Below are 21793 nucleotides of genomic sequence, written 5' to 3' on the forward strand. Positions count from 1 at the left end.
GGCCGGGACCTGGGTGGATTTTTGGTCCACAAAATCTTCAGATCAAAGACCATATACATTAGGCCTTCAAGATGCCTTCCGGTAAGAAAATAAAAAAAACTCTTGCCTAGGGAGAAAAGTGCTTTGGTGGCACTTCTTTGTATTTTCTTTCTAACTCAATTGCTCCCAGTTTCACTTGTCTCATTCTTTTCTTTTGCAGTTTGACGCTAGAAACAGAAACAGACTTCTGTTAAGGTGGATACCCTATCAACAACAAGTGTCTCCAGTGATCACCTGACTGCCATGGCAAACCAAACCAAAATATCACAAGTCTCCAGTGATTGTATGATTACAGGGGCAAGGGTGAAGCAAACCACTGCATCACAGCAAGCCTCCAATAATCACTCTCGCACCACAGTCGTCATGAGCTAAAACACCGCATGACAACAAGGTTCCAGCATGGTCACAAGTGCCAGGGTGAACCAGACCACTGAATTACAGCAAGGCTCCAGCGATTACTGCAACATGGCCACGATAAACCACAACCAGTTAACAAATGGCAATGACTATGCTACTTAGCTCACGATCATGGCCTTACTCTTTTCGATTTTGCTTCAAAAGATGAGGAATTGAACAGAGCAATTTTGGCCAGTGTCGATAGTGCGTAAGTGCACATCTGCATATTATAACAGAATCTCAAGTTAGCTGCTCTTGGGTTTGAAGTGGTGAAAAGATGATCTATGCCAGTCACGGCTGCACCTACCTCGGTAGAAATTGTAGACACTCACCTGTATGAAAAGGTCAGAAAGGTAATTGCAATGTTTTGTTTTATTCTGTTGATCCTGTTGAACTTTATATAATAACTCAATATCTTCGTTCAATATATAACTTTATATTGAACGTTATATAAGGATACAGTATTGTGTACAGTATAATTTACTAGGGATGTTACAATGCCACCTTTTTTATTTCCTATACCGATGCCTTAAATCCAATCCAATCTCCACTCTCAAACTACAAAGCTGTTTATTATTATTTTTATTATTTTATATATTTATTTTTATTTTTTATTTTAATTATAATTTATAAATCTAATAAAAATATATTATAATTTATCCATGTCAGTGAGATGTCTTCATAGAAGGTCAATAACTAGAACAAAGTACAAATATAAATGATAAAATTAATAAATATCAATACTTTTAATAAAATAGTTTTTGGCACTGAAATTCAGCTGCAAGTTGATGTACAGAGTTCTATGCATAAGTGTCCTTTATTAGTTTTACATCAAATTAACACTTGAAAAATAGTCTTGCACTGGTGTAATCAGCATTTGTTTTATGTTGAATATTCATCATCTATTTTGACATTTTGAACTTATATTAGGCCTTATATCAGAGTAGCTCTAATCAGCCCTTTCTACGTATGAAACTTCGGACAAGCACATACCACTTGTACCAGTACCACTAGTGGTGGTCAGAGTCATTGCTCCCTTTTAAGTTGTTGTCTACTTCTATGAGGGGAACATTTCTCTTATGATTGCAATGTTATCATTAGTTGGAGAATAAATCACTGGATGTAAAACTTCAGTCTTGAGGACCCGCGAGTCTGCGTTCATCAACGCCTTGGTCTTTTGAGCCGCTGTTTATGGGCGTAAGTACGATATACGGCTTGTAAAGACAGAATAAACAACTGACCGAACTAAACTGAGGACCTCTGTCTCCACAGAGACGGATGACTGTATGTTTCATACATTTAATATCATATCGGATCGGCACATCCATATCACTTACACTGTATTTACACATTGGTATCCTTTTATAGTCTTTGATATTATTGCTGCTGTATAATTAACCACTTAATGGCAAAAAATAAAAATAAAATAGTGGGGATCCTCTTTTTGGAAGATGTGCTTTAGTGCCTCTTATAGGTAGGTTTATACTTGGCCAAGCTAACTAATCAATTAAAAAATTTAATTTACATGTATATTTGTCTTTTTCGGTTATTCAGATCTTGCATAAATCTGTCACGACGTGGGACGCGACACTAAGATAATTTGTAATCAACTGACACTAAATTGAAGACTGCTAATGTCATCTGAGATTCCATGTTCAGGAAGCTGGGCTTGACATTGATTCTTGTCCCATGGCAAAAAATATAGGCCTGTTACAAAATAAATAAGGCAATCAGAGGTGGATTTGAATGGGCGGATCGGGGGCAGATAGACAACTAACTTGGGATGGATTTGAGTTGCATGAGGCCTACTGTCTTCTGGCTTTGTATGACTTCATTAAAAAAACGTGTGTTTTTCGCTTGTTTAAATTGCTAAAAAAGAAGGGCGGTCGAAAGTTGGAAAGATCCTGGCCTTTGGTACTGGAGCTAGTGTCATACCACCTGTTGGCTTCTCCCCTCAGCTGTTGATTGATTTCCTACATGTTGAGTCAGACTCCAGCAACAAACATTGATTGCCCATGGCAAAAACATGCATAAATTGCTTTAAGCTACCATTGAACTCCTCTTACGAGAACTTCAGAGAATGCATGGACTTGGCAATCGGAAACACACAGGGTTTTGTAAGAGAGTGACTAGCTCAGGTGTAGCATTTGTTTTATTGCATTATCAAATAACACCTGTGCAAGTTTTTTGTTTTATGTTTTGAATAGAATATTTTCTTTAAGGTTGATCGGTTTAGAAAAGACCAGGGTTAGATAGAGGTCTTGAAGAAATTATTCAGAATTGTTTATGTTCATCCTTATTTTATACTTATAGAGAATATACATTTTTACGTTACATGACATTTCTAAGCAAGTACGAACATTTATATAAGTTGAGGTTAAAAATAGAAGGATAGTGTTGGTGTGTTGCTTTTGTTACCAAAAAAAGGAATGTGACTCATGTTGGGTGTCCATCCTTATGCATAAGGCATTCCTTTACTGGTGACCAGCTTCTTCAGTGTATGGATGTGTGTATGTATTCATCCCTGTTTCATTAATAATAAAAATAATTTGATGGAACAATAACATTGTTTGAGTTTCTAACTTGGTTAGAGGGCCATCTTCGTCAATTCCAAAGTGTTCATCCACCCTCAATTGCAGTGTTATGAACTCCTGCACTGTTTAGAAAGCCTCTCTGCCAAAGCTGAAGGGGGGGTCTGTCCTCCCTGGGTTGACAAGCCCAAGGAGGATATTGATGGCCTCCTTGGGCTCCATGGTTGTTCCATTGATTTCTGAACTCATTATCAGCCCTTTCAACTCTTGGTATGTATATGTAATGCAGGCAAAATGGATGAAGCTCATTTGTTGATTCCAAGACACCCTGATTCTCAATAAATGTGAATAGGTTACTGAAGTGGAATGAGACTACTTGATTCAGTTCAGCCCACAATCTCTCTATCCTCCGATTGTGTGTGCGGCCAGTGTTCATCCTGTGCCGGTTTAGTCCCCTTCTCTCTAACATATAACGGGTTAACCCAGTGTTCCCCATACCGTGGTCGCTGCGCTCTCTTTAGGTAAGACCAACATTCTGTACACCATAGCAAAACAGTTCCAAGACACTGGATACCTGGTTGTTGTTAAGGCAGTTTAAGTATATGATGGTTCGCCTGAAGCCATCAACACAGCCATGAAATACAGACTAGAGTAAACATATAATTCAAAATAATAAAATTTTGAACTAATTCACAATTAGGGCCACTATTTTGAGCACAAGTAAGCTTCTTTCGGTGAATTACTTTTTATTTCATGGGACACTTTATGGGAATCTGGCAAAACTTTATAATAAGGGTATCGGTAATGAGTACATGACACATGATATCATAACCTATTCAGCACTCATGATGCTCAACATGAATCAATAAATTAGTCATTATTCATGTGTTGAATTAATACTGAGTAGGCCTTTATTAAAAAAAGATATTATAGCTAATAAAAATTAGCTATAAACCAGTTGACTGGCCAACTGGCTAACACATTTAACACAGCACCACAGTAGGCTTAACTGATTTCTCTATTAATGTGGCGCCTCATGAGCTCACTATATGTCTGCATTTGTTATCTCATTAATGACTACTGATGATTGATGATTACTGTATTTGTGTAGGCTTAAGAGCTTCCTTAAAATTCACATTTGAATGGCTGGGAGGTGTAACATAACGGCATAATAACACCATAAAAACATTCACAAATCACTCACCATAATTTGTTCAAGTCTAAACTTTGTAGACTCCTCAACGAATTGCTTGACGCTGTCTGAAAGATCGGCCACTTGGTCAAGCTTTTGAAGACTCGCCAACGTAGGGCTGGGCAATAAAACTATGTTGATAATTTTCACGATAGAATATGTCACGATAAACGACGATAAATTTATTAGATTTTTCGATCGTTTTTTGGGTTAGTTTTCCTCTACCTACAAAGATGTGACATGAACAGCCAATCATACAGTTTAGTTGAACTAAAGGACCCCATGTCTGAATCCCATCAAGAGTTGTCGGGTCGATCCGTTATGCACATATTATATTACACATGTTAATATCAAACATGAAGTCTGATCAGTATTTGGGTCCAGGAGCATCCAGGTTTCGTGCGTGTCAGACCAGCTCCAAATGTTAGCTCCAAACGTCCCCACATATAATCACAGCACCCATATTCAGGAACATTTTCAGACTGTTCTCAGACAATGATGATTATATATTTATGTGTGTGTGTGTGTGTGTGTGTGTGTGTGTGTGTGTGTGTGTGTGTGTGTGTGTGTGGAGATAGATATAGATATGTATGTATGTGTGTATATAGATGTATATGTGTCTATATGTATATAATATGTATTTTTATATTATTTATTTTATCTTTAATGTATATAAAAACATACTGTATCGTGATCATTTTTGACCATAATGTCCAGCCCTATGCCAATGTTGTTAGTGTTGTGTGATCGAAGGCTTCCTAGAACACATCTTTCGGCTGCATTTGGGGTGTTTTGTAGGACCTCGGCAACAACTGTATTCAATGCATCATTGGACATTGTTGCATTCGAGCGGAGTTGCATTTCAAGGTGCGCTCTGTTTATGAAGTGTCCTTCTGCTGATTGCCAAGCATGTGGAAAATCTTTGCCAACTCATCCCAAGGGACACACAATAAGTCAGTTTGCTGATGTGATAGACTGTACCAAGGGGCGGCCAAGGTGACCAGTTCTAATATAGTGAGGCACAAAATAATTTGATACAGGCCTACGAGTCTCTTCAATTGATCTACCTATTTTCATAGGCATTTAGTAGGAAACAAAAAGATATCCCTCCAATGCATTTACACACACTGCTCCCTGCATCTTTAAATTGCTGGCCGATAGTAAGAAAGGCAGATATAGTCCGTGTGTAGTCATCAAGCTCTTTGTATAACAAGTCCAAAACCATGCTGTTTGTATCCATCCGAATGTCCTGAAACATGAACTTGGAGAAAAACAAGAATGATTGGAAAAATCATAGCTACTACCATTACGTGCTAACATGTGCTGGATGAAATGGTTGTGGGGGGGTCTTTGTCAATAAGAAAACTCTAAACCAATCAGGGACTGACTATTCAAACTGTATGGGTATGATAGTGTGTGTGAGTGAGTATGATAGTGTAGTACAGGGGGACTCCTGAGTACTCTCACCTTAAAGCATTACCATACCTTCAAACAGTGCACTCAATTAGGAATAATGGTCATGGCTGGTAGTAAATTGAAAACGAGTCATGATTTAAATAAAATCATTAAATTAATTAATTTTGAAATGTTGTGCTGCATGAGTAGTTGTTTTATCTGCACACTCACAGTTAACGTTACAACATGCAGTTGTATGAGTGAATTGCCTCCAAATGTATGCCTGGTAATACATGCTGCCTTTGTCATCAACAACTGCCAAAAAATCCGCACATCATCATCATCAATCACCTCATCAATAGTTTCTGACTCTTCCCATTACTGTTGTGACTGCCGAGCGGTAATTCTCCAAACTAAAACTTAAAACCTATCTGAGGAGCACAATGGGACAGGATAGACTGAGTGGATTGGCCATGTTATCAAGTGAAAAAGATCGGGCAAAAAAGTTGGACATCGGGCGCTCAACAGTCATTGTGAATGACTGTTGAGCGCAAGGCTCGCCGAGTGCTGTTCAAATAGTGGTGAGTACTTGATGAAGAAATGGCCACCATGTCAATTTTTCTAAACATTTTAGCTATTGATAATTTACAGTAGGTAGCCTACCTGCCCCTGATGTTCATAAGTCGAAGCAGGTTCTAAAACTACATGATTGTTGTGACAGCGATCACAACCTGTCAGTGGTGCTGAACTCTTAGGTTGTGTGTGCACACTGTGGTGCACGATTTGTGCTGTGCAGGCAGGCACGCATTGTAGTGTTATTGTGTTTCCCTTGTTTGACCATTTTAACTAATCAAAGAAAATTAAACAGATAAATGGACAAACCAAAATGGTCTGAATAGTGTTAAGTTAATGTATATAGCCTACGTGTGTTCTGTAAGCCCCCCTGCTGTGCAGGGACCATCTGCGTGTTTTGTGATAATGTCTCAAATGCTTTGAATTAGTGTGAGAAAAATGTAGCAAGGCTTGTAAGCCCCACAGTTAAGCATGTGGGCATGTTAATGTGTTTGTTGTTAGGCTATATAACACCAAGTTAGGTCTAATGGGTTATTTAGCACCATAACTTAACAGTATAATGCTTTTCTGAACCTGGCCTGTCCACCGTGCACTGGACTGTATTTTATATATATTTATTTATATATATATGTGTGTGTGTGTGTGTGTGTGTGTGTGTGTGTGTGTGTGTGTGTATGTATGTATATGTGTGTATATATATATATATATATATATATATATATATATATATATATATATATATATATATATATATATATATATATATATATATATATGTGAAGTGCTGCACCCCTCGATTAGTCCATTGTTATCAAGCAGGTGGCATCAGTGAGTGTGAAAGTTACCCTTCTGTGCAGACTAGCTCAATTTGCTATCTTCTACTTGAAATGTAACCAATCACAACAGTTGGTGAGCCGCAGGCAACCATAAGCAGTTTTTTCACTGCGGTACAGGAACTAAATGAGGAACTTTTTTAGGCCCGGAATCTTCTGAAACGGGAACCTTAGGCGTCACTAAAAGACTTCTCGCTTTGGCCTTTTCATCGCACCTAGGAACTGCGGAGATATGAGGAACAATCCAAGTATAATCCATGTCGGAACCTATGTTACTCCTGTGCGATAAAGGCCTAAGTTCCAGGAACTAAAGAACCTGTTCCTTGAAATGGTTCCTGGAGTGGAAAACTCCATAAAGTCTGGCACCTGGTCACGGGCAGCGGCAGGAATGTGTGCCTCACCTTGGGAGAACACAGAACCTCCGTCCACCCTCCCAGTTGACCGACCCCGACCCCAATTGGGTTTAAACACAGGACCTTCATGCTGTTAGCCTACAGTTCCTACCCCTGAGCCAATGTGCCACAAATCACCCGAAATGCAACAGTGAAGTGAGTGCAGCGGGGGCAGATTTATTTTCAGTACTTATACTTGGTAAAGTGCAAATCCACTATTGTGCGTGAACAACACTTTCAATGCCCACAGGTTTAAAACCTCCAGGTGGCTTTGTGTTGAACTTTTTTTTTCTTTGGTGGGTCCTGGCGGGGAGTTTGGGTTCATCATTATGCATTCGGTAGAATGGTGGCACTCTGCTTTTTCGTTCTTTTATATTTTTTCAAAAAAAATTTCTCTCTCTGTGTTCCCGAGTTGGTCTGCACATTCCGCTGGCATTGTTATCCGTGCTGTTTCCTGCGGCCTGTGGCTTTTGTCAAGCTCTCCCCCATTGTCCCGGCTTCCTTTGTTCCCGGGCCTCCAACAATGGCTTCTTTTCCCCTCCCTCTTTATATATATATGTGCACTTTTTGCCCTTGTGTGCTCTGTTTGTTTTGTTCAGCTGTCTGCCATGTTTTTCTTTCCTCTCGCAGACTGCGGACAAATAACACACAAACACACACACACACACACACACACACAAGTACATTTTTTCAAGTTCACCGTGGTTCAGCCCTGCCCGCTCAACCTGTCTTTGTCAGGCTGTCTACCTATTTCTTTCTCTCTAACTCTCTCTCTCTCTCTCTCTCTCTCTCTCTCTCTCTCTCTCTCTCTCTCTCTCTCTCTCTCTCTCTCTGACATCTGCATCTTTCTTCTCATAAGCCTCTTTTATTCACTCTGTCCCTCTCTCTTAGACCCACAGGGACACATCACACTATCCACTAAATACTCTGGGCATTCGACCAACCTCTGCAGCTAATGGAAAACAGGCGTTGTCATGACTTGACATTTGACCCTTTTTAATGAAACCCTCACTCTACTCTCAGGTTTGACTATTGGCGGTGGCCTAGCGATGACCTAGACCCATTTTATATGCACACCGTAATGCACCTCTCTCGGAACTTCACTTGTTAGTCCTAACCCTAACTAACCAAGGCTACCAAGTTAACCTTTTTTACCCAGCCGACATTTCGAGTCTCCCCATCTTCTCTCCACGCAGAATGGTTGAGCCCAGCCCCCCAGCGCTGCGTCTCCACGCCAACGGGGATGTCAGCATGGTGGGCGTCGGTGTCAAAGTGGAAGAGGAAGAATTTGCAGAGGGGGGAGAAGTCATGAGCGTCACTAGGCCCACCAAGAGCTCGCCCTTGCATGACTGGCCACGGACCCCCTCCGTAGAGGCCCGCCAGCTGACCCCGCCGCTGTCACGCTCCCCTTCTGTAAGAAATCCTCAATAGCTTGATATAAAAATTGAGTCATTGTTCATAGATAGACGGAGAGATATACTGTATATACTGTAGTTGGATAATGTTACCAATGTGCCCTGTCTTCCCACTCCCAACAGGAGAGCTCCCCCAGTAAGGAGCTTCCTCTCAGGCAGAGCCCAGTGGGACTGAGGGAGGGCAGGGCCTATAGTCAGCCAGACGGACAGTCCACCTTAAACACAGGTACGGGGGAGCAGGCCTTGCCAAATTCTTACCTTCTTATTCTTACCTTAAATGGCTTTACCCCTTGCTTTCCCTCTGATTAACACATTCCTTTCATTTTCTCACAGGCAACCCTGCTAAAAGTCTATGTTTAAGGTTGTAAGGTGCCTGCAATGCTCAATCCAGTGGGCTACAAGTAAATCACCATGAGTGCTGTTTTGGTGCCTAAATACTCCCAATTGCTGGAAGTCTAAAGTAATTAATCCAAAGGGACACGAAGGCATTTTATCCATAGGTGGCGCTGCAGAGAATTTGAAAATATTTAAATCTTTCGAAATATTGAAACAGCTTTCCAGTTCATGCTCTTTAAGAGGTTCCATCAAATGGATTGAGCCCTCCACTTTAAATTTGCCATCTTTAGGAAGCTTGAAAAACCATTGTAAGCCCAACATTGTACTCTTAGATTATGTCTGAATATTAGTGATGCCATCGATCATACATCCTTACTGGTACACCAATCACATTTCACAATCTTGTTAATAGGTTATTTATCCAATCCCACAAAGGGGGCTCTACAGTGGAAGATTGCCAGCACTGCTTTTTTCGTGACACTGAAAGGATAATTTGGGTGTTTTTTTCTCAACTTTAGAGACTGTCCCCCTCTTTGCAGTAATGCCGACCATCGAGAAACTTCTGAACCCGGAATGGAGGGAGAAACTTCTTGACAGAAGATCCACAGGCTCTGAATTAAAAGGTCAGTAATGTCCAAGATGACACCACTCTCTGTTTCCCCCGCCACCCTCTTGCAAAAGGCCTTTGACATTTATATTGCATATTTACACTTACAGTTTAGTGGTCACTCCCGGTGGTAAGGGCGTGGAGGGTACTGTCATGTAATTCATCACAGATTACTGATTGATCTCCTAAAATTGAGTAATATATTCTTTCGGAGTACTGCACAGACCAATGCCAACATGAAAAGATGGTGTTTCGACCTCTGTTACTATGTAGGAGGTAGAATGTCCAGTCTTTGTCTGGATTTTCAGGACTGCTCTGACAGACATGATGTGAAAGTTCACGTGTAGGGAAACGCAACTAGTGAAATAGAGAAATGGCCTTTGGTTCACTTTTGGCTAGCTCAAGCAAGTTACTCCTGAGCTTATTAGCCAAATCGAAAGTCAACAGTCAAATCAACAAAACAGGCTTAGTTTACAGACTCTTCCTTTTATCCGGTCCCCGCAGGCACTCCAGAATCTCTGGCAGAGAAGGAGCTCCAGCTCCTGCTGATGATCAACCAGCTGAGTGGCCTGCGCGAGCAGCTGCTGGGAGCCCACTCGGAGCAGAGGAACATGGCCGCCCTGCTCCTGGAGAAGCAGCAGCAGCAGATGGAGCTGGCCCGCCAGCAGCAGGAGCAGGTAACGGGCAGCGATTCAGTACCACCACGACCACCACCACCATCATTATATTGGTGTCACAAACAGTGGAGGGCAACCACAAAGGCCATGAAGAAGTATTTTCTTCTCCTTGGGGTTCTACGCAGCCTCTACAACCCTGAAATATTGAAATATTATTAGAGAATGAGGTGGTGTGCATGAATAAAACAATGTTGTAGTTGACGGCAGCTAATCATTGGCGCGGGGCGGAGGAGTTCCATGGAAACCCATTTCTCTAGAACTGTTTCAGGCTTTCAAAAAAATCTATATGAAGTATGTTTCTGCATAATGTGGGTGTGTCTGTAGTTTGGGAGACATTTCCACCCTGTACAAGTTTCCTATTGATTGTGGGACTTAAGGGAGTTAAATGCTGTCTTGAATCTATGAATGAACAGTATGTGTCTGTGCCTGTGTGTGTGTCTTTTCAGATAGCCAAGCAGCAGCAGCAGCTGATTCAACAGCAGCACAAGATCAATCTGCTCCAGCAGCAGATCCAGGTCAGTCCGGTTCTTCTGACGGGGGGAAGACAGAGTCCAGGGCATTTGATTTTGCTTTTGTTTTTGTTTTTGTTTTGTTGTCACAGGGCTCACCCCAGCTAATTCTGAAAGATAACACTCTTAAAGTATCGGGCAAAGTGTTTTGGTTCTCCTTGCATCTTGTGTTAAATCCTTTGTTTGTGTTTAAACTGATAATTGACTAAACTAACCGAAAGAGTGCAGTTGTTCACTGAGATTACTGATCTGTGACCCACTGCAGATTTTAGGTATTTTTGGTGCTGTTTGACTTTTTTTAAATTTAATTTGAAAGAGGAGAATCAGAGCTTCAAAACAACGTGTCACTTGTGCAAATCAAGCAAAAATCTTTAAAGCTATGGCTTGTTAATGACAAGGGTGCAGCAAACTGTTTCTGAGATAATCACCCCCATAGTTTCCCCAACACTTGGTTTCATTCAGCCAGCTCCTAGAATGCAAATGGTTTGGAGGACCAACAGAGGCACATGGCTACTTGCCACATGGCCACTTGACACCCTGCTGAATGCGGACTTGACACCCTGCTGAATGGGACAATCTCTGCATTGTTCTTGTGTTCTGAGCAAATCTTGAACAGCGTCAGCGACACACAACAAATTTGTTTTAAAAATAAGGCTTTTATTTAACAGTAATAATATACATGTTTTATAAAAGTGGAATAATTTAGGCTAGCTCCAAGGCATATAACCTAGGGATATAAGGCATATAACGTGGTAACCTAGTCGGCATCTCTATATCTATATTACAGAAGTTAGTCAGGCTAGTGGAATTTAGCCTCGCTTACATTAACGAACTTTAGGGAAAACCCCTCTGCTATCGGCAACAAAGGCTTCTTGTTGTGGAATAAGATTATATTGATTTGATTAAATGGATATTTGTGAGTGGGTAGTAGATAGTAAAATGCATGAGAAGAAATTAAGAAAACAAAAAACACACAACATCAAAGATTGCTTCTTTAGATATTAGTTTCTACTCCATGACCCCATTACTGGTACATATATTAGTCATGGTAGATAAGTATTTTTATTTCCCTTATTAAGCAAAAGACTTATCCAAGGTGGGATGTGACAAGTTAAAGCTACACTCGTGACTCTACTTGAGTATATTTTCACCTGTCGCGCTATTTCAGTATACTTTAAATTGGGCACTTATACTTCTACTTGAGTTCCTTTTCTAACAAAGTAGTGTACTTTGTCGGTTTTAATTTTGATAAACATACATACATACATAGTGAATATCGACTTTAACTTCAATCTGTCAAGACCCAAGGGCCAATAAGAATAAATTGCAGAAACTGCAAACTGCAAATTGTTTTCACTTACACGCTAGCTGGGTTTTGTTAATGGTGTAAAGCTGTAACAGTATCTACGATGAAATCTGTGGCCCCATTACCACGACTGTCAAGTATGAAATGTTCAAAAGGCAACAGCTTTGTGTTTTCTGTCAGGCCAGTGTTTTTTTATCTAATTCCTAAGTTAAGTAGTATTTTTCATGCAAATTAGCCCAAAGTTATACTGCGCTTCACAAGGGAACTGTCTTCCCAACTGCTGCCACCCAGTCAGGCATCAAATGCCTCTCTGTTGATATGGTCTCTTCCTCAACCATGTTGACAAAAGCCAAAAGCCTGTACCTTAGTTCCGCCCAAGATCCTGGAGATCCCTCCCTTGGTGCCCCCAGATTTCTGTAAACACTGGGCCATGCCCAGACCCAAATGGTGATCTGGGGAGGTATTTAATGAAATTTTTTTTTAAATATTTTGCTATTCCACCATTGAAAAAACTTGGTGCTATGCCGCTGTGCATCTTGAATGTCCAAATCATGAATCGTTGAAAAAAGTTCTAATAGTGTTTTGCGCTAATGGGATAGATAGATAAATCGATAGATAGATAGATAGATACATGGATGGATAGATGGATGAGTGGATGCTGAGTGGGTCTTCTGCTTCGCCCCAGCAGGTGAACATGCCCTACGTGATGATCCCGGCCTTCCACCCCAATGCCCAGTCTCTCCAGGTGACCTCCGACCCCCAGATGACAATGCCCCTGCAGCCCATCCCCTGCAAGCCCGGTGAGTCCTTGGGCCAGAGCAACCAGAAACCAAATGAAATGGAATACAGAACTAAAAACACAGCTTTCTCCACTCTCTCCTGACCTCATAATCGACTCTCCGCTAGTTATGTGAGGAGCCCTTTGTCATTTCTTTTATGGCTTTTATGACGTATCCAGCTTGGTGTCAAGGCCACAGCCGGAACTCCTGAGCGAGCTGTGAGGGACAACTTTCTATTGATCACAGCTCACCATTCGTCCACCAAACTCCTCGTAACAATGGATGAAAGCAAGCTTTTCCGCCACGACAGTTGGCTGGTATGACCCAGCGAGATAACTAGTTCAAGGGGTCAACAACTAGGCTTGGGCAGATTTGCGATTAAATCGTCTATCGGCAATCGACTCCCGTCTATCGACAATTGACTTCATCGATCATGGATGACAGATGTTTTTTAAATGTTTTTTTTCGGCCAGGAAAAATCATTGAAACGATGTTGTACAGTCCTGTACAGAGACTTTGAGGGGCAGGAGCTTAAAAAAAAGAAAATAAGAAAAGACACATAGACCCCCTGCTCAGGTTCTAGGCATTTTGCCGCTCTGGGCAAACAGAGCAGCACAGTGGAGCCACTGTGCGCACATCGCAGGTGCACCGAGGTTCATGAGGTGCTCCTCATGAATATATCTTATCTTAGGGGAGGGGACACAGCAATACAGCAACTAAAGCAGGTAGGGCAAGAGGGATTGGCAGCTTAAATATGCCAGCCCATAAGGACGTGGAAGCTGGTGGCGCTGTCAAGTTGTCCGACAGAACTAGCTCCCCAAACTACGCCTCATAAGTCGTAGGTGATCACACCACATTTTTGGAGATGACATACTGAGCATATACTATAACTATGACTTAGTATGAAATCTGTACTGAAGTTGCTATACTCCTTTAAAAAGACATATACATGTATGTATATGTACAACATAATAATTATATGCACAAACTATATGATTCATAGAGGCTTTTTTCTGATGGATCTGATTGTATAGAATATAGTTGCAGGGGTGTCTCGGGTTCAATTAGTTGTGCATATCAGTACAGAAAGTGTTACTTTCACAGCAATGAAATGCTTCACAATCTCCCAAATGGAAGTAGAGCAAGTAGTAGGTCAAAATGCTGAATAGTGGTAAGAAAATAGTATTATAAAAAAAGAGAATAAAATAGTAAGAAGTCTCGTATGTTGTTTAGAAAATATACAAAATACCAAGCACAAAATTCGAAGCGTTGAATACAAAATACAATTTGGTAGTCTTTGTTCTTTTGAAATGTTCAATACCATGATCCAATGACGGGTACCTGAACAATGTTGACACCTCAAAGGCGAAGACGATGAATCACACTAGTATCGATTAAGTGGGAAGTGATGTAAGACCCCTTTTTCCAGTGAAAAAAAAGTTATTATTCTCTATTACCCTAATTATTCCCCATGAAACTGTCGTGGTCAAGAACAGAGAAACTGCGCTTAGGCGGTGCTGTTGAACTCCTTAGGTCGACACAATGTGAAGCGGGAAGAACACTTTTCATGATCACTTACGGTGATTTATTTTCCTCCACCGTGTACAGTATGCCCTCTGTTCTTCCCACATAATACCTTCAGAGCTTGGCAGGATGCAAAGGAGCTATTGCATTTTTAGTTCGTTCAGTTGAAGGCCATCTTTGCGAGACTCAACTGCGAGGCGTTGGCGGATCCTCGTGCAGTTCAAGGTCCGTCTTATAGAATATCGCAAAAGGAGGATTCAATGATCTGGGAGTGTAAACTTTAGCTGAACAATACGGTCGCTGGTGCCTCCCATGTAGGGAACACACACACACACACACACACACACACACACACACACACACACACACACACACACACACACACACACACACACACACAAAACACAGAAAGCACGGAGCCACAGAAGCCTGCCGCTTTGTGCAAGCCGTCTTTCTGTTTTAAAAGCTTCGGAGGGACCTTGTGTTCCTCTACCTTTTCAGGTCAATAAAAGAAGAAGAAAAAGAGGAAAGAATTTACAGATAGCCATTCATTCATTTGCTGTCCTCACTGGGGAAGAAAATCTATGTGTTTGTGCATATGTGTGTGTGATTGAAAGAGCTCTGAGAGATGAATCTCTGAAAAAACAGGCTGAAAGAACATTAGGTCACCTTGTTTTAGCAATTTGAGACATCTTCTCTTTGAAGAGACAAACAGAAATAATGTATTTTCTCGCCAACCCCAGTTGATTTCACAGAATGAAGGGCAACTGAGAGAGAGAGACCCAAGAGGACACTATTAACCTGAGATTTCATGACTGTAGAAAAGTTTTTATTTCCGATTGGTGGTCGTTAAATACGAGTTAAGGGGCATTCTTTTTAATGCCCTGCTGAACTGCAGTGCATCATATGTATATTAGAATGCAAGTATTGCAATAAAAGGGGTCTTGTGTGGTGAAAAGTTCCTTTTTTTCCCTCCCTCTTCTCCAGCGGTGGACTACCCCATGCAGCTGCTGCCGAGCCCTCACTCCACCCCTGTCAAGAGGAGTGGTGGCACCTTCCGACAGGTATCTGCATGACATCCATTTGCCCAAATCTCTATGTCTAATGCCCACTCTGTAACACACTTGGGTAGCCACCGAAACATCTCCGGTCGATGGATTACTCTGCTCTGCACAAAACTTGATGAAAGTTCTTTGTTCCCAAGACCAAGAGTGTCACATTTATATATAATTATGTCAAGGTTATTCAACATTCTGTACCATAGCCTCTTGCCATGAACTGGGTAAAAAAAAAAACATCACTAAAATGCCACATTTGCCTTGAAACAATTACATAACCAATCCGGGCGATTCTGGTTTGGAACATGTGGTTACGGACCTGGCAGACAAGGCAGATCAGGTAGTGACAAGCTGGGGCTATTTACGAACTAAGGTTTTCCTGTCCACCACGCCCGCCGTACAAAAGTTGTTGCAAGGTTTTTTTTTTGTTCTTTTGTTTTAATGTGTAGTGTGCTTGTGTTCACGCCTTTGTGCGTGTCTTTGCGAATGTGTGCGTACAAGTTTATCTTTTACTGCAGTCAAATTTTTGTTCGCTCCGTTGGTGCTCAAGTATTGAGAGGCCAACGTGGTTTGTCTAAACAACTCTGGGGAGAGGACAGAATGAATACATGCACCAAAGACACAAACACAACAAAAGGCGTGACAGGCTTGCTCTGGCATGCCAAATCCTCATCCACATATACACACGTGTACACGCGTGTTCCACACACGCACGCGCGCGCGCACACACACACACACACACACACACACACACACACACACACACACATCCTACGTGTATGTGCCACTTTGCCCTGCCCTAACTGTTTGCTCTGCTCTCACGGGATGGCGTTTAGGAAGCCGGTCAGCCCTTGAACCTGACATCCAAGCCCAAGGGCCTCGAGCTGGGGAAGACGCCCAGCCCCCAGAACTTTGAGCTGGCTTCGCTGGCGCTACAGGGTACCTACAGAGCCCGCGATGTCCAGAGAGAGTCCTCTCACAGTCCGCAACGGTCCGCCCTGAGTGAGTATTTTCTCGTCTCTCCCTAAGAGTTTCAACACCTTCCATCATACGCCAGAGAAACAATGACAATTAAAGCAGGTCGTAGTCAACCACTAGGGTGATCACTAATCTAGCATAACCCGGTCAAAACAAGAACAAGAATTAAGTGTTGATTGAAGTACCCTTTTTTTTGTTGTTTTAATAGTTTTAGAGAGATTTTGGAGGAATATCAATTATTCCACCTGTAAGCTAAGCAATGGTGGAGGGGGTTTGAGGGTAGGATGGGGGGGGGGGCTATGCGTCAAGCTTGTCGTGGTCTCAACCAGCTTCAGCACATCTTTTCTCTATCTTCTAGCTTTTTCCTTCATCTTTTCTTTGTTCTCATCCTCCTCCTTCTGTCTCTTCCTTTCTCCTTCTCTCGCTCTCTCTAGGTTTCCTGGGGGATGGCGATGTGGTCACCCAGGCTATACACAACGCCCAGCAGCTCCTGAGGAGTCAGGGAGCGGGAGGACAGGAGAAAGAGAAGCGAGACAGGGAGAGAGAGCGAGAATGTGCTGGCAGCAAGGTGGTAAGCCGACATGCCGATCTCTGTGTACAGCTTTTCGTTTTCATTTTTTTTTTTCTAGTTCACCATCTTCGCAATAGCTTCAGAAGTGTGACACATGCAGCGCAGTTGTCCGTGAATAGCTATGTCGGTAACGTATGGACATCAAGGTGTGTGACTGGAATAGGCCTTCTGTTCTAAGAACAAAGAGTACGCAGGGCCTCAGCAAAGACGTGCTAAGGTCCTGTCAAGGGTCAGAAATCAGGTATAGGGTTACGAGGAGCCGTGCGCTTAGCGGAGCTGTAATAGACTAAAGAATGTCTCGGCTGTCAGAAGATGAACATACATGCGCAAGCTGAGGGGCGTTCTAAAGAAAGCCAGGCAGAAAGCAGGTGTATCCTTTGGTATTTAGCCGCATAACAATGCAGAGACTAAGTGCATGGTGTTGGCGCAGATGCTATGACTTGTTTCTATTGAGGATAAATCAGAAAGTAGGTGTAATGATCCCCATTTCTTTTTATCCCGTGACAGCTGTTTAGCTGTGCATTTTGCCGATTTCATGGGGCGAAGGAAGTAGGGATGCTCCAGTATTCTACTATTAAGTGTAATGTGCTGAAATGTTTGTAAAAAAATAATAATAATAATAAACCCCATCCACATTTTATATGCTGTGTTGTTTGTAGAAAAAAATTCTCATTGGGGTTTTCTTGTTCCTCAAACCATTTGCCGGCCTTGGTCACCACGGCCGTGTCTTGGGAGTCACAGCTGTTGCCAACCTTACAATGCCACAAAGGCCTCACCGGTCGCATTGAGCCACACCACCTGCCCTTTTCCTCGCTCTGTGTCTCTCTCTCTCTTTCTTTCTCTGTCTCCCTCTCTTTATCCATAGAAATACAGTACACTCTTTCCATTATGGCGCTCCATCCAGCCGGGCTGTAATTATCAGCTTTTACCTCTGTGATTCACACATCCCATTAAATCCAATAACAGTGGACCAACCTATTTTGCTACTGCCAATAAAGCACTCTTTTGGGAATAGCGCCATTTTGGGGGCGCATTAATAAGCGAGAGCGCTCTGGCTGCAGTCATTATGGCAGACCTCAAACAGGCTCTCGCATGACCTCAACAGCGGATGCTGTCGAGTAAAATGTGTTTTTTTTTTTTTGGATGTTATTCAAAGTTTAGTTTAATTTAGTGCCAAAATATACGCAAAACAAAACCAGAAGAACTACATCGGCCGCTGAGGTCACATGACCGCGTGGCCGGGGACGCCACAACGTCTGCAGCCAGCACATCTTGAATCCAGCGACAGCTGCCTCCATCGTCTGACAATGTTCTGAAGAGTTCGAAAAGGTTCTCGCGGACTCCTGTCGACTACCCCACACCTCCACCTCCTCCTCCAGCCTTGGACAATAAACACCATTCTTCAGCCCACACAGTGTTGTAATGTGCTCTGTTTGCATTTACAACTCTGCATTTAAACACCACCAGCTGATATCGGCACGAGGCCGCATCGCAGCTTTACCTTAAATAGCGCTGGTAGAAACACGCGCACGAGATATATCTTTTTGGCCGCGGTTGTGAACTGTATGTAACTTAGGTGCGTATATATAACCTGCGTGTGTGTTTGTGTGTGTGTGTGTGTGTGTGTGTGTGTGTGTGTGTGTGTGTGTGTGTGTGTGTGTGTGTGTGTGTGTGTGTGTGTGTGTGTGTGTGTGTGTGTGTGTGTGTGTGTGTGTTCAGGAGTACAAGGATACTCTGCAGGGGGAGTGGCGGACCCCCTCCTCAGAACGGGCCGAGGACAGACAGCACACCCTGCGGAGCACTGAGGACCACCTCAGCAGTGACTCTGAAGGTAGATAAGATGCCCCCCACCTCACAGACCCCCGCCCATTTGAAGCCCGGTGCGTTGAAAGTTGACACGCGATCAAAGTGAAAGAGTGCGTCCATACTGGTAATGAACAATATCAGTCGTTTTCGTATAGGGTATGGTGATTGGCATTGGCACATCTTTTGCAGCCATCTTTGATGAGTCGTCATTAAAGTACCTGTAAAGTTTAGAAATAAACTGTAAAAATTGTGTTCTGAGTTTTTCACACCACAGAAAAATATGTTATTAACCACCCAGGAAAATTTTAATGATTAAAAAATTTGCCAAGTATATAAAATTAGGTTTCAAAATCATGAAAAAAAACGCTGGGGAGACACTGGGGGTGTGTCCACTGAGGACGCTGAAATCACACCCAATAGTGTTAACTAACATACTAATACAGTATATACTAACATAGTTATAATATATAAACGTTTACATTGGATTAACTTCCTTGTTACAGGAACAGTCCTGTGTTTCTAGTTCCTCACCTCAAAGCGCCGCCGTCTGGCTGCGGATGCTCCCTGCTGGCTTCTCCACAGGCCAGTATGCAGCCTGCTAGCATGCAGCTAATGCTAACATAGTCAAACCCTGCGTGGTCAAACCGATGGGACAGTCCTTTTTTTTTTTCCCCTCTGGGGGCATAGGCCGCTAGGCTGATTTACATCCTGCCGGATGCACAGCGGAAAATCTCTGCATCAGGGGCACCTGGAGGCACCCCCGGGATCGGCGCAAAGACTTTGCATGAATTCACGGTCTGCCTGAAGACGCCTTTTACTCCAGGTGTTTATTCCCAAAACAGCGTTTTATCCCACACTCTGGGCTGTTAGCTTAGTTTATTTCACCACCGATGCTCCGTTTCCGGCAGTCCGACCCGGTGTTTATATAGTAAAAGGGGGAGTGGCCATGCCGAGTATGACCCATATGACATTCTTGCATGATTTAGCCCTGCCCAAAAAATCCGGACCACGAAAATGGAGAGGTAACAGTTTAACGGTCCACAATTCAGTACTACATCTTTCACAGTCTTTTCAGATGTTTTCAGGTATTACTTTCTAACATGTACTGTATAATGTGTTCAGAAACAAATCACTGAATTCACTTTACAGGGACTTTAACTCTAATGAAATGGTCTACCTCGGTGATAACACTGTTTCTAACAACCCCTCCTTCTCTCTCTCTTTGTCCCTCCAAGGTCCTCTGACGGCCCATTCAGGGACCGGGAGCTACGTGGACAGCCTCCGGCCCCCTCCGGCGTCCTCCTCGGCTGGTGGTCATATCAAGAGGCCCATGAACGCCTTCATGGTCTGGGCCAAGGACGAACGCCGCAGGATCCTGCAGGCCTTCCCCGACATGCACAACTCCTCCATCAGCAAGATCCTGGGTGAGTCCTGACGGGTCTGGGAGGGACAGGGTTGCATTTCATTTCCCCACCACCACCACCACCACCACCACGCCTAGTCTCTCTGTTTTGAGTGGGTTATCTGTCGCCGTCTGGGCAGACACACAAATGCTGGCCTCTTCACAACGTAGCCTCTATTTCATGGGTTGTACCGAAGAGTTTGGTGGTTTTCAATGTAGCACCAGCATAGGACGCCGGCGCTCCAACAGCCAGTCAGTTTTCTGCGTAGATTTCCGCCTTGCTGGAGATGCCGTGGCCAACTGTAAGTACAGTTGTTGACTGTAAAATGGAAATGTCTGTGGAGCAACAGAGGCTCAGGTGTAAAGTGGCAGGACGCAACATTTCACAGAGCAGTACAGCCGAGTGCTGAAGTGTCGGTTAGATCGTCATCTGAACCGCCTGCGGAAGCAACGTCGAGACATCACAAGAACTGTCAGGAGCTTCATCAAATGGGTTTCCATGGCCGAGCAGCTGCACACGGCTCTAAGATCACCATGCCCCATGCCAAGTCAAATTGGCATCTTGAGCAGCAGAAATGCTCTTTGGAGTCATGAATTCCACGTCATCACCTGGCTGTCCTAACTCCCAAGTAGGAATTTGGGTTTGGGACATACCAGGAGACTGCTACCTGCCTGCCTGTGAAGTCAACTGGAACCATTTGTCATAATTCGGGCAATTCTCCTTACGTAGTTCCACCGCAGGGAACACCTTCATGACTTTTGGGAGGAATAGGAACTCCAAACAAGAATATTCCCCCAACAGGTAACAACAACCAGTAACAATCAGTAACCCACCTCATCCCTGAAGCAGTGCACAAACATCCAGATGGAAGCTTTCCCAGGGGACTGGAGGTTGTTAAAGCAGCAAAGGAGGGACCACCTCAACGTTAAAAGCCCTTTCCTTGTGGGAATGAGGTGTTCGAGACATTTTCAGGGAGTCACATGACAGGATGTATGACCACATTGACTGACAGCTGCCCAACCTCATGTGTCCCCCGTGTAGGCTCCAGGTGGAAGACCATGTCCAACCAAGAGAAGCAGCCCTACTACGAGGAGCAGGCGCGGCTGAGCAGGCAACACCTGGAGCGCTACCCGGACTACAAGTACAAGCCCCGGCCCAAGAGGACCTGCATCGTGGAGGGCCGCAGGCTGCGGGTGGGGGAGTACAAGGCCATGATGAAGAGTCGCCGGCAGGAGCAGAGGACCAGCTACGGCCCAAGGTGCACACACACACACACACACACACACACACTGCGCATCATTTCAAACAATGCCTGTAACTTGCAACTTCCCTACAAACACAAAGTAGGAGTTTACTAGAAGTAGTCTCTACTGATAGTGACACATTGTAACAACAGCTCGTCCTTCAAGTTCAAAACAACTTACGGACCTCGACTCTCCATGTTATGTACATTGTCGAGTTGTTACGGGACGG

At 43.2% G+C, this 21793-nt stretch overlaps 1 protein-coding gene across 3 annotated transcripts in view; it reads left to right on the forward strand.

The window, feature by feature from the left end:
- sox13 (SRY-box transcription factor 13) overlaps positions 1 to 21793 on the forward strand; it is a gene marked incomplete at its 3' end in the record, with an annotated part of 43675 nt that overhangs the window by 21448 nt on the left and 434 nt on the right. The window contains exons 2-13 of one of the 3 annotated variants that reach the window (XM_080000063.1): positions 8548 to 8764; positions 8890 to 8992; positions 9621 to 9725; positions 10214 to 10386; positions 10833 to 10901; positions 12887 to 13001; positions 15492 to 15568; positions 16399 to 16564; positions 16975 to 17111; positions 18831 to 18942; positions 20153 to 20341; positions 21362 to 21578. In XM_080000063.1, coding sequence (XP_079856189.1) covers positions 8549 to 8764; positions 8890 to 8992; positions 9621 to 9725; positions 10214 to 10386; positions 10833 to 10901; positions 12887 to 13001; positions 15492 to 15568; positions 16399 to 16564; positions 16975 to 17111; positions 18831 to 18942; positions 20153 to 20341; positions 21362 to 21578 — 1679 coding nt within the window. In that variant the 5' untranslated portion in view covers position 8548. The remainder of the gene's footprint in view (positions 1 to 8547; positions 8765 to 8889; positions 8993 to 9620; positions 9726 to 10213; positions 10387 to 10832; positions 10902 to 12886; positions 13002 to 15491; positions 15569 to 16398; positions 16565 to 16974; positions 17112 to 18830; positions 18943 to 20152; positions 20342 to 21361; positions 21579 to 21793) is intronic. The other 2 variants (XM_080000064.1, XM_080000065.1) reach the window with 2 other exon arrangements.

This window comes from Zeus faber (genome assembly GCF_960531495.2).
Source record: "Zeus faber genome assembly, chromosome: 5".
NCBI classification, from domain to species: domain Eukaryota; kingdom Metazoa; phylum Chordata; class Actinopteri; order Zeiformes; family Zeidae; genus Zeus; species Zeus faber.